The sequence below is a fragment of the Vidua macroura genome, chromosome 2 (assembly GCF_024509145.1).
Source record: "Vidua macroura isolate BioBank_ID:100142 chromosome 2, ASM2450914v1, whole genome shotgun sequence".
In the NCBI taxonomy this organism is placed as follows: domain Eukaryota; kingdom Metazoa; phylum Chordata; class Aves; order Passeriformes; family Viduidae; genus Vidua; species Vidua macroura.
The window spans coordinates 92,006,213-92,024,740 of NC_071572.1; the positions used below are offsets into that span (position 1 = coordinate 92,006,213).

Consider the following 18,528-nt stretch of genomic DNA (forward strand, 5'->3'; position numbering starts at 1 on the left):
ATCTGAGAGTCAAGAATACCAGATCCTGGTTGTGTCTGTCTTTTGAAGAGTGGACCTCAAATTAAACTGTTCCTTGAAATTATATTACACTGTGACAGCTTTTTAAAATGAAGCACAGAAAGTATGCAACTTTCCATGAAAGAGAGTTAAAAGTTGACCTTGAAATGTCAATATTTATTTCTCATTATAAAAAGAACCAAAGTGTGCTTTCTGTTTCAAATCTCTCTTGAGCTGGGGACCATACGTCTGAATCGGTAAAATCAAACGCTGGTTTCAATACAAGTACCTGAAGTGGAAACAGAGCGAAGGTGCAGTAGATTTACAGCTACACTTGTTCTGGAAGGCATACAATTCAAATGGTATGTAAAACTAAGGAAAGAAACATTCAAGCAAATTTGTAAATATTCTTACAAAAGGATCAACAATCTGGGAAAGAAGGTATCTCAGTGTGGTTTTGACTTCTTAGAGTTTGTCAGAGTCTGGAATTCTTTCCAAATGTTTTATGCAAATGTGAAACATAGCACAGGTCATCAGAAAATGAATCTGGATTGTCTATTCTTGCTTTCCTTCATGATCTCTTTTCTTTCTAAGCAGACATTGTTTGTCTTCCACACCCTGCAATGTTTCAGCTTGGGACTAATCCCAACCATTAATTATCGTGCAGTAACTGGATCCATGTGGAGGAGTTTGGATGTTCATTGCCTCCACAAAAAAGTGATTAATAATGCAAAGAAGAGTACAAAGTTACAGAAGTGTGGTTATTGCTACCTCCCCTGCTGATAGGACTGAGGGTAGTGAGCAGGCCAGAGGTACTGTACATGGTGGGTTTGGCCATGCAAGTTTGGTCCCTTACTGTCCTTGAAGGTCCCCAAAGCCAGGCAGTCCGTGAAAGCAGAGATGGGGCTGAGATGGATGAACTTTGTGAGGTGGATGGCATCTTCCAGATTGTTTGATCTGTGGTGGGCTGCCCTGACCTGTTTCTGTTTGGTTGGTGTAGTGAGGTGCTGGGCAACCTTCTTGTAAAATTTAGTTGAGTTGCTGGGCAAATAAAGTGTAATTTTGCTGCTTCTCTCAATTGCACTTATTTTTTGTAGCATATGCCTAATTGCTTTATTCAACATACATAATATCCCTAACAACTGCATAGGAACATACTGCAAGTCCAACTGTGGGCATCTGATGCGAGTCTGATTGAGTGATGCCAACTCAGGAAGCAGACACAACCCTATCCCCAGTTTTCAGGGATCAGTGCTATTGTGTAAATGAAAATTGAGATTTGTATTTGAAAATTGAGATGATTTCAGGCGATTCCAGAATATGTTGTTACTTCTTTCAGGAGCCCTCACGTTCTGTGATGTCTCTAAGTTAGGGGATTTGAGTGCCCACTTGTTTACTCAATGTGCTGCATTCTTGACATGAAACCTGGAACATTTGTGCATAACTATTAAAAATGCCAAAATCTGGGCTGTAACGAAAAAGATTTCTGTAGCTTTAGTTTAGTTCCAAGCTACCTGTTCTACAAGATTACTGGCTGACTTTGTGTTGGGTGGGTGACTCTGGCTCTGGCAGCCAAGGAGAGGAATTGGGAAATGCCCAATTACTGGTCACATACAAGGGCCTTGCTAAACACAACAGTTTCTGTATTACATCCCAACTGATCTCAGCAGCCACACAGAGGTTTGTCAGCACTGTGACATCCATCTATGTCTTGAGTGCTGTGAGCAGCCTGGGACACCACAATATGAGACATTAAGCTATTTGAAAGTGTCCGAAGCAAGGCAACCGAGATGGTGAAGGAGCGGCTGAGATCACTTGGTCTTTTCAGCCTGGAGCAGAGGAGACTGAGGGGAGACCTTACTGTAGTCTGCAACTTCCTCATGGAGGAAGAAAGGTGAGCAGGCACTGATCTCTTCTCTGTGGTGACCAGTGACAGGACCTGAAGGAATGGCCTGAAGTTGTGTTAGAGGAGGTTTATGTTGGACATTAGGAAACGGTTCTTCACCCAGGGGGTGGTTGGGCACTGGCACAGGCTCCCCAGGAAGTGGTCACAGCACCAGCCTGACAGAGCTCAAGAAGTGCTTGGACAACTCTCCCACGTCCATAGTGTGACTCTTGAGGATGGTCCTGTGCAGGGCCAGGAGCTGGACTCGATGAACCTTAAGTATCCCTTCCAACTCAAAATATTCTGTGATTCTCTGATTTTGTCCATGTTCATAGTCATGGAATTGTCTTAATTATAGCGATGCTAAGAGATGCTCAGAGCAGCAGGGACCAACGACGTCTGCCCTCGCCAGCCTGGGTCGAGCCGGGGACCGGAATATTCACCGTAGCCAAGGCCCCGGGAAGGGACCGAGGGCTAGTCGCAGTGGCTGCTGATGGCGGGCCCCTCGTGCCCTGCCCACGAACTACAGCTCCCGGCATGCAGCGCGGCGCGGCCCGGCCGGCCTCCCTCCGCCTGTACTACACCTCCCGGCGTGCGGCAGCGCCCGCAAGGCACGCCGGGACGGCCCCTTCCACGTGGTGCGCTGCCCGCGGCCGGGGAGGTGCCCGCGGTTTGCGACGTCCGTTTGCGGCAGCGCGCGCGGGCGCGGCCCCGAGAGCCCGCCCGGGGACCGGCGGCGGTGCCGCTCCTGGCGTGGGGCGAAGGGAGGGACGGAGGGAGGGAGCGCCGGGGTTGGGGCTCGGAGCGAAGGGAGCAGCCCCGCCGCTGGATGTTCCGCGGGGCGGCGCGGGGGCCTCCTCCTCCTCCTCCTTCTCCTCCTCCTGCTGCTGCTGCTGCCGCCGCCCGGTGTGTGCGGCGGGGCGGGGCGCGGCTGCCGGGGGCAGCGGCGGTGGCGGATCGCGGCGGGCGCCCAAGATGGACTATGACTTCAAGGTGAAGCTGACCGGGGAGCGCGAGAGGGTGGAGGACCTCTTCGAGTACGAGGGCTGCAAGGTGGGCAGGGGCACCTACGGACACGTCTACAAAGCCAAGCGCAAGGACGGGTGAGTGAGCGAGAGAGCGGCCCGGGACCCCCGGCCCGCCCGCGCCCTCCTGCCCCCGGCCGCCTTCTGCCCCACAGGCTCGTGTGCCTCCCCCCGCTCCCCGCGCTAGTGCCGTCCTTTCTCCGGCCCTGCCTGATCCCCGGCCGGCCGGCGCCTGGTTCCCCCTGGGTGACTGCGAGCGTCGCCAGCCCCTCAGCGCTGTGCCGGAGTCGTGTTTCGGTAGCGGGTGGGCTTGCAGAAACAAATTTTGTGCCTGAGGAAAAGCGTTCCCTTCGTGGATTCTCGTTATGATTAAATCAGTGGCCGCTTATACTGTTCAGCCTGATCGTCGGCTTTACAGAACTGCTTTTTGTTGTTGTTGTTGTTTTTAACAATGCCTTTTTTAAAAATATGATTTATTACTTGTAGTCACCATTTTGGGTCGTCTTGCTGGCTGCTTCAGAAGCCAAAGTCTGCTCGTGCTTTTGGGGCTTTAGAATGCTTTAAAACACCTTTTGTGTATGACCAGTTCTTGTTATAGACCTGAGTAAATTAATTTCTTGGCATAAACATTTTGAAGAAAGACCTAATGAAAGTGTCATTTAGGTTTCCCTCTTCCGTGACATGGCATCATTTGCTGAACAGCGGAACAATAGGAAGTAGGGAGAGGAGAAACGGGAGAGGCACGGGTTGTTCTTGTAGCAGGTCCTAAATTTTGAATTGCATCTAGTCTTTCTCTTAAAGTCTCCCTACAGTGGTGCTCTGTATACTGTCATTCAGATAAGGTGCATTTTAAAAATCTGGCTCTTATTTTTACATTGGATAAATAAACTTTTAAAGCAGGCAGTGGTCAGTCATGGCCAAAATACAATCTGGTTATGTTTACATAAGGTTTTGGGTCTAGAAGGAAATGCTCTTGCTATTACCTAGAGAACAGCTGTAATGAAAATGGTTGCACCTTGTCTTGTCTCGTCTGTGTCTTAAATATGCTGATATTAATTGCAGCACAGTTACTTCAGCCTGAATTTTGTTTGATGGTAGGAGTCAGGTAACTGCTTTTTTTGCACAACTTTTATATTTGGATCCTTCCAACCGTTCATAGAATTTGGGCAAGATAAGAATTTTTCCTTTCTATTCTGGGAGGGCAAGAGGAAAGAAAAACCAGGTGTAAGTGTGATAGGCTGTTGCCTCAAGTCTCCTTATATGCAGGTACCAACGCTACTGATATAGCCAGCCCTGGTTTCTGTGCCCATACAGAGATCTGTAATATGAAAAATAAGTCGAGGTACTGAAAGATAAGGCTACATTTCTAATGTTTATGTCAGGCAGCCTTGCAGCTGTTCAGCATGTTGGACTGCAGCAAGGTGTAGGGAATTCAGCATGTCATACTGCTGAAGCATTTCTGGTGAAACCATCGGTCTGCTTGATGTTGTTTGGGAGAGTGTTTAAAAATGCTGGTGGTAGTGCTGTTATGAGAAATTTCAGGAAAAAAATTGAATTGTTTGCTTTAAAAATGGATAGTTGCTCAAAAGTGGTTTTACAGTTGGATGTATATGTTTTTAAATCTTCACTCTTGTTGGTGAGTGGGGAAATCAAGGTATGGTATTTGATTAAAGTTTGGTGAAAAAAAAAAAAGATAAGCAATATATATTGTCTCCTTTTTTCTTTGCTTTGTTGTTCATTTAGTGCCTTGTTTCCCATCCCTTTCTGTAACACTTCCCATTTGCCTTTCTGATTTCTGAAAACTTTTAAATATCCCTTGTGTAATTGCCCTTGGATGATCACTAAACTATGTAAAATAGAAGCATCCATAGATGCTTTTGTAGCTTGTAATACATTTGTACATATGTGATCTTAAATTACAAGGGTGGAATTAGGATTGAAGTTGGAGGTTTTGTTTACATCCTTTTATCCAGAAGCAATCAGTTAAAGCAAAGAAGCAAATAATAACATTTAGTAATAACATTTAATGTTCCTGAAGCTGTAGTAATAGATGAATGGATGTTATGTCCTGTGGTGGGGATTATCTGCAACAGAGTTCAGTATTTGTTTATTAGTACATGTATGTATTCAAAAAATACTCTTGCATTGTTTTAGTATTCCCCAAATGGTAAGTAGTGATGGATCAATCATTTTTTAAATTGTTTCTAGAGTCTATACAGCTCAAACTTTATTTTTTATATTTCCTTTGAACTTACAAGCATTCTTTAAACTTTGCTACATTATTCTAATTCTTAATTTAAATAGCACAAATCTTCGAAGATATGCACAGTAATTTTTAGAGTACTTTGAAGAGTGGCCTGCAGGACTGCAAATATTTTGTTAACAGTATTGGTTCAGCTTTTTCTTAAATGATGTTTTCTACTATGGATGACTAAGAGATAGAAGGATCACAAAAAATAACTACATTTTAGTAATTCAGTTTGTACAAATGTATCTTCTAAGATCCTTGGTGATAAAACCCAGTTCAAGAATACTAGGAGCAGTGTCTGTAGTACAACTGCAGTCTTCACCTACTTTTTATTTTACTGCTTTCCAGGTTTTACAGCTGCCTCTGAGGTGCAGTAAGGCAATTGAAAACTAGATATCAGCTCTGTATCCTAGTCCTAGGAAGTTAGTTGCATCACTTGAACTACACAGGAATATTTTGGAGGACAGTCTTTCAGGAATCTTGATGGAGTGAGAATCCTTCTAATGAAGGAGAGATGTCCTGTAGTATGTGTGCTGGTGACCAGATGGGATTGTAACCAGGGTTTCTTTCAAGTCTTGCTCCAAGACAAAAGCCGATCAAGCCCTGCGGTGCCCTCTGCCACAAGGTGGGGTTTGGGCTCTCTACTGGTCCATCTCAGAGGATCACCAGATACAGCTCCATTGGTGTTTCTCACATATTAACTGCCAAACTTGACCCAACTGAACACCAAATCAGCTGAGTGACAATGTCAGGCCTCATAATTGAGCTCTATCTGATGCACTGCCTGCAGCAAAATGGTATTCTGGAGTTTTTATTTTCATCTCTTCTATTTTAAGTTTGTGGTCTGTCTACGTGGTTGAATCTTCCTGGATTTTTATTGAATGATGGTGTCTTTTTCATCAGTACACTACCTGCAGTGGGCTCTAAAACCTGCTCAGAGCAAAATCTGTGAATTGATGGGGTTTATTTTTATAGCAGAAAGGTGTACAAAGAAGCATTTGATGCTAATGGGATTTATTTTTATAGTGGAGAGGTGTACAAGAAGGCATTTGACTCTAATGGCGTACACTGGGAAGGGAACACAGGCATGGCATGTTGAGCATCAGTCTTCAGATAAAGGAACTGTTGCTCATCTCTAGTATTTGTAGGGTAGTTTACTTTTTTTAGGGGGGGGGTCCAGAAAATGTCAGTTATTTCTTGCATAAAAGTTGCCTTATGTGCCATTTGGGTGCTCCCTCAGGAACGCTGCTGAACCCAGCTATAAAATCTGCCTATTTGACTTATGCTGGACTTGGAAAATAATGACAGCAGTTTTTGTTTGGTGAACTAACATGCAGATCTGCTGTTTTTACTTTTTTTCTCTGGAGCTCCCTAGGAGCTGAGTGCCAGTCACTGGCAGACTAAGGTGGCAGGACACTGGGGTCTCTTGTGCAAGCCTGGCTGCTCAGCTTGTGCAGCACAGGAGGTGCAGCCCTTCCTGGGACCGGCATCATGTGCTGAGCACGTGGTAATGTCCAACTGGTGTTCCCAGGCTTACTGGGATTGGTCTTGCACTGCTTTCTTGGCTCTCCTCTCCCTTTTTATGGTACAGCTATAGTCAGAAATCTGAGAGAGAAGCCTGTGCTGTGGAGGAAGGCTGAAACAGTGGCAGTTTGGAATGTTTCCAAATGATAATTTTTCTTGTTTATTGGATGTGGTTTGGATGAGAATAAGAAACTATTGAATGTCCCTGTTAGGCAGTATCTAACTTTTTAATTACAACAGCAAAAAAATTACGTAATTGAGGGTCTTGAACTGTAAAAATGTCTCCTGGCGCTTTATTGAAAGCTTTCCTAATCTCTTGGAAAGAGACTTGAGTGGTGAGACTGAAGGTGGGAAACCAACACTAAGCAAACTGGTGTTGTCCTAGTTGTTGTCAGGAACTGTGAGAAGTGATGTTGGTCCCAAACACAAGTGGAATTGGACTTTTTTTTTTTTTTTTTTGTAATTTCAGCATTTAGAGTTCTGTGTTGGAAGTATTGCTGTAGGTGGGGGAACAGATTTTTTTAATTTGAACCTACTGACACATTGTAACTGGCGTTATGAAAATACATTTGCATGCTTCAAGCAGTCAAATCTAATCTACTTTTTTCTCCCCTTGAGGGTCTGTATGAGTTGTAAAAGAAGCAGAATGGTGGAAATCTAGTAGATGTCCAGTAAGTTATTGGGTTGCATAATCTGTAATATGGTATGTCATAGTTTCTACCTACCAATTAAAAGGATATTGCAAGAATTTTAATTCTCTCTCAGAAACTCTTGTATAAAGAGAAACTGAAGGGATGAGGAATATTTATCTTGGAAAATAGAGAAGGCAGAACTGTTTAAGTTAGATAAAATAATGAATGGATTGGGTTATGTGCAAGATTCTTGTGCCTTTCTTGTTTCGCAGCATTTGAAGGTGGATGACCTGGAATGTTTTTGGAAAACATAAATATTTTAATGTAGTGTAGCTAAACTGCATAACCCATTGTCGAAGGGAAAAGATAACAGCATAGTGTCTGTTCTGCAATGTTGTCAAAACCAGTCACTTCTGACAGTTGTAATGTGTTCTGACTGTTGCAACTGTAGAAGTTAAGATGCTTATGTAGAGATCAGGCCAAGCTCTGGAATGGATGCAGAAGAGCCTGCTTTTGCTTGCTTCAGGAATTCTGAGTTTTGGTGGTATTTTTTTGGTTTTTAACACTAAACCACTTTCTGGCCGTTCATAAGGTGGTTAGCAGATTAGTTCCAGTTTGTCTGTGTTTGTGAGGGTGTATTGATTGAGTTACACTGGATACGTAATCACTTACTTCATCAAGGTCTATATCAAACTGATATTTACTGAGAGGTACATGTCAGATTAAGTCTCCTTTTGACTTGGAGGTGCGGTAACTGAGAGGTGTTTTAAAAACTCATTCTATTTTTAGTCTTATGCAAAGAGTGAGACAATACGGATGTTATAATATACGCTATTATAATTAGAAGCTAACTGTTTTCTAATTATAATACATTATAAGCATTTCTTGGCTTTGAGAATTCTCTACAAATTAATTTCCCACATTACATAGAGTTTGGGAGTGCCACAAGTAGACGTAAGGAGTTAAAATCTTACTTGGTGAGAAGTGAAACAGGGGGGCTGGACTTGAAGCTTCTTGATTAGTTCTGTATGGAGCCTTTACAGGAGTTATATCATGAGCCTCGTGCTGTTAGTTTTCACTATAAATTTCCAGACAACTCTTGTCTTCTCTCAGTGGTGATTTTGTTGTTGTTTTTGGCTGAATGTTTGTGTGTTGATTTCAACTGTTTTGACCCAAAGCAGTTGGTGGAGATTGCAGGCAGGTGGTGAGAACCACAGAGCTGGCATGCAAGCCTTTGGCTTCTGACTCCTGTCAACAATGGTGTGGAATTTCTAAATGCCACAAACTTTATTTATGTATGTAATATGTGGTATTATCTTCTTAAAATATATGCCCTGAGTCTCTTTTGGATCCTTCACTGTAGTAGTTACAAAGTTCCTAATTAAACTGTATCTACATAATGAGGTAGGCATGCCGTATTGCATGAAGTCTTGTGCTTTTACATTTTTCTGGTCAGCCACTCTTAACTGTCTTCTATCCTCTTCCTTCCCTTCTCACCCAGTTACATGGCTCCAGGCTTTGTAGGTTTTTAAGGTCTGGTGGTTCAGAGAGTCCTGCTGTAGCCTTTGGACCTTATTTAGTGTGATCTTTTGTTATCTTGTCACAGAGGTGTTGATTTATTTTCATACCCTGCAGCAAAGGTGAGTTGGTATTTCATTCCTACCTGAAGCTTATGACAAGTACAGAGAAGAGGCTATGAAGGTAGTGTTGCAAAACAACAACAACAACAAAAAAAAACCACCACCAAAGGTCTCCATGTAGTTTGATTCTGGACTTTCAAATTACAGTAATATATGTAAATAGTGGGGGCATGGAGTGGCTATTGCATGTGCGTGATTTCCCATTAGAGAACAGGGGTTAGTTTTTGAGGGTGCTGATTGTACAGGAGGTGCAGGTTGTCAGAGAACACTGCTGGTAATAAAAGGCTTGCTTTTCTTTCTGGTAGCTTTCTCCTGTAAAGCAGTCTTGAGTTTAGGGTAGAGGAGCCTGTGTTTTGTGAGTGGATGGGAATAAAGTTTCAGTTTCAGGCTTCATCCTCCCAGTGCTGTACCTCTCATGCTCCTCTCCCCCCACCGTCCCCCATCTTTTCTTTGTGAGCTTGGCAAGTAATGCTGCGTGTTACTGCTATGTGCGAGCTGATAACCATTCAGGAGGGTTTTGTGTTCTGCCTGGCTAGCCTGCTGTTCTCTCTTGTCTCCTCCAAGGCTCAACAAATGGTTTCTGAGACCTTGTCAAGCCCCATAATAGCACATTTGGGATTACAGCCCTAGCTTTACTCATAGTTACAATTTTTTGTTAGGCTACTTGGGAATGAATTGCTAACTTCTGTGTGTTGAGGCTTCCCATTTGAGAGATAGCTGCTTGAATTTGGAAATCACTAGATGATCTTTAAGGTCCCTTCCAACCCAAACCATTCTGTGATTTTATGAATAAATATATTGAATTTTATACAGAAGTATATGAAGTCCTTAGTAGCTTATATAGGAAAGGTGCTGGATATACCATTTAATATTCTGCTTTTTTTAAAACGGAGGATTCTACTGATGTTGCCCTATTGCATGGGGTCTCTTTTTGCCTTAAGACTTTTGTCAGTCTTAGTGAAAGACTGACTTAATCATAGGAATATTTGGATGCCAAAGAGTGCTTGTAAAACTATGTGTGATACTCAAGCAAAAAGATACTGCTGTTCAGAAAACAGTTTCTATTCAACAGCTTCTTAACAACCTTGAGTGTTAAGTGGTAGTATGGCAAAGCATATTGTGCAGTCAGTTTAGAATTTGCAGGAAAAGAACTGTATAAGCCATGATTAAAGCTGCAGATACTTTTTAAAGGACAAAATGTTCAAGAGAGCATAATGATTTTCTCAACTACAGATGCTAGTCTAAACATCAAAAATTAAAATTATCCTTGAAAAAATGCACGTTTTGTGAGCAGGCAAGAACACAACTAAAGGTCACTGAAACAATCTGCCTGTTTTTCTGGGAAAGCTCTGCTGTGTGCTTGTAACACCTTGCATACAAGATGTTGACATTTGAATAAAGGACACTTGAGAGTTGCTCTAAAAATGAAGACTCAATTCATTACTGTCTGTGTGAAAAATAAGTGCAGCTGAGAACTTGAAATACAAAAGGATCTGAATTGCAGAAAACTCTTGATTCCACTTTGTATTTCTGGCCAAGATACATTTTTGGTGAGAGGCATAGCCTTACCCTAGGAGTGGGGAACCTTAACTTCATATGTACTTCCAATTATCATTTGCATTCAGATAACTGGATAATCCCACAATGAAGCCTTAGAAAGTCAGGCTTCATCAACTGTGTTTTCTCACAGAACTTCTGTGGAAGGTATGGAGCTTGCAATCAAAGCAACTGGGGCAAGCTTTACCTGGGGGGGACTGGAAGACAGCAAGGCAGCAAACTTGTCCCTGACTGTAATTTGAATCTTCTCTAACTTTTTGTACTTGAACAGCTTGGTTTTCAAAATCTCTCATTTCTTTCTGGGTGAACATCAATCCTATTTAAGCAGGGTTGAACAAAACAACCTCTCGCAATTAAATGTGCTAACAGTGCCATTCACTGTTATGTTAGTTCCATTGTATGAAAGCCCAACTGGAAGCTTATGTGGCTCTGCCAGATGAGTGTCAGATACCAAAAGACATTAAAAAAAGACCAGTTATTGCAACACGGAAAGGTCTGTGGGTAGAGTGTAAGGGCAGGGGAGCAATATCATTAGGGCTGCATTTACATCTGCCTGACTTGTTTGCCTGTGCTGTGTTGGATCAGTGAGGCTGCAAAGCAGAGAATACAGCAATGAGCGGCTTGTTAGCCTCATTTAATTTAGGTGGGTGCTTTTGGGCGAGAAGGAATCGCCCAAAAACAAAACTTCATGGTAGTGAGTAGTAACTTAGTGAAACAGATAGGGCATGTACAGAGGGGGGATCAACTTGGGACTTGGCCTACACTAGGGTAAGATTAGATGCAAACCGATACTACTGAGGACTGTCTGTGACAAAAATGGGCTGTTCTTTGCTCCTGGTGTATGCCAAATCTATACAGGGTTAAAAAAAACCAAAAAAAAACAAAAAAAAAATTGCTTGAAGTACCACTTCAGTTAAAAAAGAAAATAAGAGGGATGGTGGTGGGAGGAGATGGCCTCTCAAAGCTAAGAGAGCCAAGATAGTGAAGTGTTGCAAGCTACTGGGAACAGTTTTTGAAGTTTTGCTGGGCTCTCAGTGACTGCGGGTGAGTAGGTACTCTAAACCATCAATTAAAAAAATGTGACATGCTGAAATAGTAGAATAAAGGAAGCCCTTGGGAATGAGGATATGTTCTTTGAAAAATTAAGTCTTCTGTGAAGGATGAATAAAGAAATAGGAGCTAAGTGAATGTAGACATTATGAAAGAACTTAAAGGATTAGCAGTGAAGACAGTGATTGAAGGATCTGTCTCAAACTTAGGTGTTCATGAAGTGCAGACAGTTGTCAAGGTGAGATATCTTTGCACATCAGAAGGAGCAAATTTCTAACCAGAAAGTATAACCCTGTGTTTTAAATAGTCCCAGTTATGAAAGACTGGAAAGGGGCAATGGTGAGATCAGATTTTAAAGGGACTTTCTGGAGAAGTGAAAACTACTAATTGGTAAGGTGAACCAAAAGCAGAGATAGTGAACCCATGATAGGTGCTGAGATGGAGAGAACAGTCTTGCAAAACACATTCAGCACTTCCTAAGTCTATTAAAATGCATCAATGGAATTAATATACAGGCTAAAGACAATGCAGTTTATGTAATCTTAACTATAAAGGCATCCTGTTACGCTTCCTACCAGAGACTAAAGCTGAATTTAGAGATGGTCCTTCTCTGGATGGAGAAATTAGAGATGTGAAATAATGGTGAGAGGTCATTAGTGGTATCTCCCAGGAATCTGTGCTGCTCAGATATTTTGTTTGGAAATCACTTGCCATAAATAATTGGGGAGAAGCTTTGCTGGTGAATGTTACTTGGGATACTGATGGCAAGGACTGATCATGATGGCTTTACCCTGGGTATCACAATCTTTCAATAACACATTGTACTTGATGTGGAGCTGTTTGGGAAAATAGTCTTTTCTTTACACACACAAGTTAATTATTGTTTAAGAAAACAATTGTGAAGTTTATAATGACGTTTTCATGAAACTGCTAGTTCAATGCAAGCAATTGCTAAAAAGCAGAGAGAATCATAGAACTTCCTAGCAGTGGAATGGAGCACAAAGCACAGTGCCATTGTTGCTGTAAGTCTTATTTTCAGTATTGTAGGTGCTTCTAATCCCTTCCTCACAGAACCAACAGCAATACTCAGGAATGTGGAGCAGTATCTGTGTGAAAACTTCAGTCATTCCCATGGACAAGGATTCTTTTGTCTGTGAGAGCAAGGGACAGTCCAAGTCTCTAAAATCTTGAGTGTCATTGAGAAGAAACAGTTGTTCAGTGACTGGATGCATTTCTGAAAGAGAATTCCCTTAACGGCAAATAAATAAGCAAATATAGTCTGTGGACTTGTAGCTCCTGCAGTAGTAAGTTTGTAACTGCAGGCTTTTTTTAAAAGCAACAAATATGTTGCTTCTTCTGGGTAAACCAAGTAATGTCATAGATTTGACTACTGAAGAAAATAGAAATTACCCAATGAAATTATGGTTTTCTGGAGTGTGCGCCTGTGCTTTAGCCCAGTTTGTTGTTGATGCTTTGAAGTGCTGTGCTCTCTTTATGCAGCTTCTAGTTTCTGAAGTGGTACAAATACTGAGGTGATTTAAGAGCAATCTGAGAGGAGAAGGAAAGTGCAGATGAATTACAGCAATCTTTTCCTTTAGAGATAATTTGTGTATGCACTTGTTGTTTTGTTTCCTATAAAAGTACTGGTAAGACTGCCATGACCTAGTTAAGCACCATGATGGAGCTTTGAGTCTGGAGCAGGGGTCTGCTGCTCATCAGCTCATCTCATAGGAACGATCTGCATAATTGTGTGGCTTTAAAACCTAGGTTTTGGGCTAGCTGGCAAATTACAGTTTTGTGTATTAAGAGAGGAAAAGATAACCAAATCCCAGGGATTCTCTCCTCTGTGGAAATTTTGTGTTGGTGCTAGTTGCAGGGCTATGGTCAAGATGGGGTTTTTTGGGGTTTTTTTTTTGCCTTTTTTTCTCTTTTTTGAATTATGGACAGCCATACTTCCTGCAGTCTTACCACTAGAAAGCAGAGTGTGAAGTGAGTGGTATCTTGCTTTTTCTCCTCCATCTCCATCTCTCTCCTCTACTCATTCCTTTGCTGTCTTTTGCTCTTACCACATACTTTGTTAGTGCTGGTTTTGATATTCCTTCTACCCTGCTGTAAATGGACAGAATTAACTAACTCATGTTAGTTAACTTACTTAATATTGGTTAACTTCTTTTTTAGAAGTAGCTAACTCTTAGGAAAATGCAGGAGGTGAGTCCTGTCATGGAGTGTGGCACAGATCGGAGTTGGCATAAAGGGAGGCAATTTTTTGGCTGGGAGCAGCAAGGCAGAGATGTTGAGAGAAGACTTTCCTTTTGACAGCAGCAAATTCTTAGATCAGAAGAACCACATGTACAGTGCATCACTGAATTTACTTGGTTGCTTTGAACTTCCTGCCAAACTACATGTTGTGGCAAAAGTTGTTAATTAAAAAAAAAAAAACAAACCTAAGAACAAAAGGAAAAAAGGGAATCAGTAATTGCCATTTACCACATCAGCCATCTTACAAGCCCTTGTGTTTATTGGCCCTTGTTGTTGATGGTTTTTCCTCCAGCTTTGGAAATTACTTTTTCTCTACCCACTAACAGCTCTGATTATTGGAGGATTTATTTTGAAGTAGAAAGTATTCTTAGCCTGAGCCTTGCTATCTGAAATAATAATGATGCTGTTCTGGCCCAGTGATCTTGCCATGTCCTCCTAAGCATTTTGGGAATGGAAAAAATATTGATGCCTTAGCTAGACCTTTAATAAATTCAGTACTGCTAATGCATTTTCCCCTGGACTAATTTCTTTGTGTTAGCATTGTGGTGAGTAATATGGGCTTTTATTTTCACATGACATCTTGTAAAATCAGATCCAAGTCCATGAAACCAGCTTCAGTGAAAAACTCTGCACCTTATATACTTCTATCCTTTTGTAAAGGTTTTTCTTTTTGCTTTTTTTAAAGAACACAGTCTAAAAATTGCATATTAAAGTATTAACATTGCTCATTCTGAAGCATTACTTTCAGGACAAGCTATTTGGGGGGGGCAGCAGGGGGCTAATAGCAACAATGAAGAGCACAAACTATCTTTTTTGTTTGTTTTTGCATATGCTGTCTTTTGCCTCTGCTTTTTTCTGTGCATGGTGTACATGTCTTCAAAAGGAGAAGAAACCAAACAATTACCATGCAAATTTATTGAAATTTTGCCTTAGAGAGAAGTCTATTTTTTCCCTTCTGCTAGATTGTTTAATGTTTACATTTTTAATATGATCTTTCTGCTAGACCTTAAGTTTTTAATTCAGCTAGAACTTAACTAGAAACTTCCAAGAGATTCACTGCCTAGCATTAAGGCATATATTTTTTGTTATATCTCTGTAAAAAAAGAAGTGAAAGAACAGCAGGTTAATTAAAATGAAATATGAAGTTTCTGTCAATTTTTCTGAGTTTTGCAATGTGCAAGTTTTGCAGGAGTGCTGTATTGTTTAGAGGCTTCATTCAACTCTAGCAGATTCTAGACAGTTGATCACCTTTTTTTTGGATCGCCTTTTTTTGTTGGTTTTCGTTTGTTTTTAACATGCTTCCATGCATTTTTATTCACTTTTTTTTTTTTTGTGTATCTCACATTAGAAGTTGAAGAAGTAAATAACATTTATTTCTGTATAAATAGGGAAGCAGTCTGAAATCTCCCCTTTGGGAGTGAGCACTCTTGAGTGTGTGACACTTCAAAGAGGTCCTGATACTGGCATCTGTATTAGAATGGGTGGAACATGCTGCTTTTAGTGGCAAGGACAAATATGTAAGAAGTCACACTACTTTATGAACTGAATTTATTCTCTTCTACTGATGAACTGATGAACAGCTGCACTTTATTCCTTCTCTTCCTAGAAAGAGATGTTCCTTTATTTTCATGTTCTCTTTGCAGGTAACTTTGTAGAGGAGAGAAGAGTTGTAGACTACTCTTTTTAGCTGAAATGCTTAAAAAAATAGTTCAGAGTCACAGATTTTCTGACTCAGTTGTATTATTCATAATCCTTTCTCATATATTAATATATAAGAGGCTTTCATGACAAAATCTGGGATTTTATCTCCTTTTTGGCAGATTTCTCCCTTGAAAAGAACAAACTAGAATTTATGATGGGATAAACTTTAAGCTGGTTGTAAATACATTTAAATACTCTGGGCTTGAATAAATCTGAACTTTTAAAAATAGTCATGCTTTCATTGTGTGGCACACAGTTTATAATAGAAAAGATAAAATTAACCTATTTCCTGTAGGTTTAATGCATGTTATAGAACTACTGCATTTTTCAAAATATTTAAGTTCAGTCAAATGAAGAAGCAGTAATTTGAGCTAATATTTATCTTCTGATTTGGTTTCGTCCAACTTATTTTAGCCAGTTTAACTGCAATGTGCTCACTAGACAAAACCCGTGAGTGGCTCTTGTAAAATTACGTATTTGTAGAATAATCAAATTTTGGAAATTTATATTCATAATATGCATAGAGTGTCAGTAAAAGTAAAATAACTTTCAAGTCCTTCTTAAACCTCTATAACAGAAGAACATAATTCTAGTTTGTATTGTTTCCATATTTTGAAAAATATGTGGCTTTAGCTCTGGTGAATTTTTCCAGTGATCATAATTACTTCTGCAGGGGGTGCTGCACTTAGCTGGCAAATGTGAATGTACTGCATCCAGCTGATATGGGGAAAAAAAGTAATGGTTAGAAGATAATCTAACGTCATCTTAAATGTGGACAGGAACTACTGTACTTCTGCTATGACTCCTTTTTGTTTTTAGATAAATCTGGTGTTCAGCTGTGCACTCAGCTGGCCACTTCAGTGTACTAATGGGGCAGAAAGCGTACCAGAAAAAAATCTGGAACTACCTTTCTGAATAAGGTCAGAACAAGCCCTGAACAAGCTCCTTTCCATCAGAAAATGAGTGCCTGGGCTCTAGCACAAAGGACAGGAGTGTCTGTGTGTATGAAAAAGGGGTTGTTTCAGCAGCAACTCATTGACTCAAAGCAAGCCATTGTGCAAAACTTCTTGGTATTTTTCAGTTCTTTTTGTCAAAATAATTGGAAAACATTTTGATATATGAAAACCAGCAGGTTTTGTAAAAGTAAATTACAAGAAGATGAAGTGGTTGTCATTGCATCATTGTTAGCTCAGATATTTTTGAGAGAATTATTTATAGGATTTTGTTCTTTATTTTAGGATTACCTGAAGGTACAGGGTCAGTGATGAGACTTACTGTGTGTGCTCATTAGCTTGACAAAAGTTTTGACCTAAATGTGTTTCTGGGAAGTCAGGTGCTTATAGTGTGACTTCTCAGCTGTTGTACCCGGTAGCTAGTACCCGTTTTTCCCTGTACAGTTTATTTTCTACATGATGCACATAATTTTTGCTATTTGACTGTTAGCCTCTGTCTTCACAGAACTGTTATATCTCATTCTGCAGAGTTATACCTGTTCAGCATTGTACATTGAAACGTATGCAATGGTAACTGCTGGGTTCCATTCATTCAAATGTCTTTAAAATTTGAAACTTTTCTCATTCTCAGCTGTTGTGACAATGACCCTTAGTAAATTTAAATTTTATTGCATTCTTCAGTTTTAAAGGAGCTTACTTGCTTGTTAAGGATTAACCTCAGCAGCTCAGCCCCATGCAGCTGCTTGCTGTCCAGGCTCTCTCATTTCGCCCTGCATGTATGATGAGATCATGTCACAAGCTTTGCTAAGGTCAAGGTAACATCCAGTGCTTTTTCACTGTCATTCCATTGCATGGGACACTCGGGTTGATGAGACACAATTTATCCTTGGAAAATCCTTGCTAGTTGTTCCTAGTCATTTGATTTCCTTAAAGCTTCCAAGGAGGGTTTGCTGCATAACCTTTTCATAGAGTGAGATTCAGCTGGTTGGCCTATAATATCGCTGAACCTTTTTGCCCTTCTCAGAGAGGGTCCCGATATTTGCCCTTTTTTCCAATGATCAGGAATCTGCCAGTGTGCACTGTGACCTTTTGCAGATGACAGAGTGGCTTTGCAATGACATTTGCCAGCACCGTTAAGCACCCTTAAATGCAGCCCACCTGGTCACGTGGACTTGAGTGTGTCCAGTTTGTTGACATTGTCCCTAATTTGGTTTTCCTCTGCTTCCTTTCACCAGGACTGTGCCACTAGTGTTGGGAATGTGTAGTTGTGAAAGTGTGCTGTGATGTGAAAACTGATGCCAAGAAGGCACTGAGAATCTGAGCCTCTTGTGCCCTTTTCCCCTTGGCTCTCCAACACACTGGGTTGGTAGTTAATAGGTACAAAATGCAAAACAATTAGAACTCCTGGTATAAATAACTTATTCTGGCAAGATTATTTAGTGCACGAATGTGGTGTTAATAATATCTGTGGGAAACAGATAATTCTATTCTCACAAGTCATCGTTTGAATGGGTACCAAGTCTGTCCTCATATTGCTGTGCTTTCTAGAAAATTATGTGTTCTTATGGTTTGTATTTAAATGTTTGCTGTGGTTATATCATGGGCATTTAGTATAAAGGTATTAAATCTTTCAGTTTCAAAATCTGCATTTGTGCGTTTATACGCTTCCCAAGAACCGAATAATTACTTCCTGTAGACTTCATTGGATCTCTTGTATGACTAGCGTGATTCTAATTTATTGAAAAATAAAATCAAAAATTACCACTGGTGTGACTTGACAGAAGAGACAGCGAATGATGCCACAAAATGAAAATGCCAAGTCTTCTAAATGTTATACTTTGCTCTTGTGTTTGATTTTCATAATTTAACATGTAGAAAAAATAAAAAGTATACATTTTATTAGTAGGCTTATCTTTCATTATCAAGTTTTTTATATTTTTAGGGAATAAGAGGCATAAACAGTTAAGATATTCCTTAGTTTTCTGTAGAAGAGATACTGCATTTATAGTTCCCTTTGGTAGTTAAAAACTTAAGTGTCTATTTCCCTCACATGTTTA

General features: G+C 40.6%; 1 protein-coding gene across 3 annotated transcripts in view; it reads left to right on the forward strand.

Moving 5' to 3' along the window:
- Positions 1-2,683: 2,683 nt before the first annotated feature.
- The window catches only part of CDK8 (cyclin dependent kinase 8), a 69,189-nt gene continuing 53,344 nt past the window's right edge, over positions 2,684-18,528 (forward strand). For all 3 annotated transcript variants that reach the window (XM_053970478.1, XM_053970479.1, XM_053970480.1), the window contains exon 1: positions 2,684-2,985. In XM_053970478.1, the coding sequence (XP_053826453.1) occupies positions 2,858-2,985 (128 nt within the window). In that variant the 5' untranslated portion in view covers positions 2,684-2,857. The remainder of the gene's footprint in view (positions 2,986-18,528) is intronic.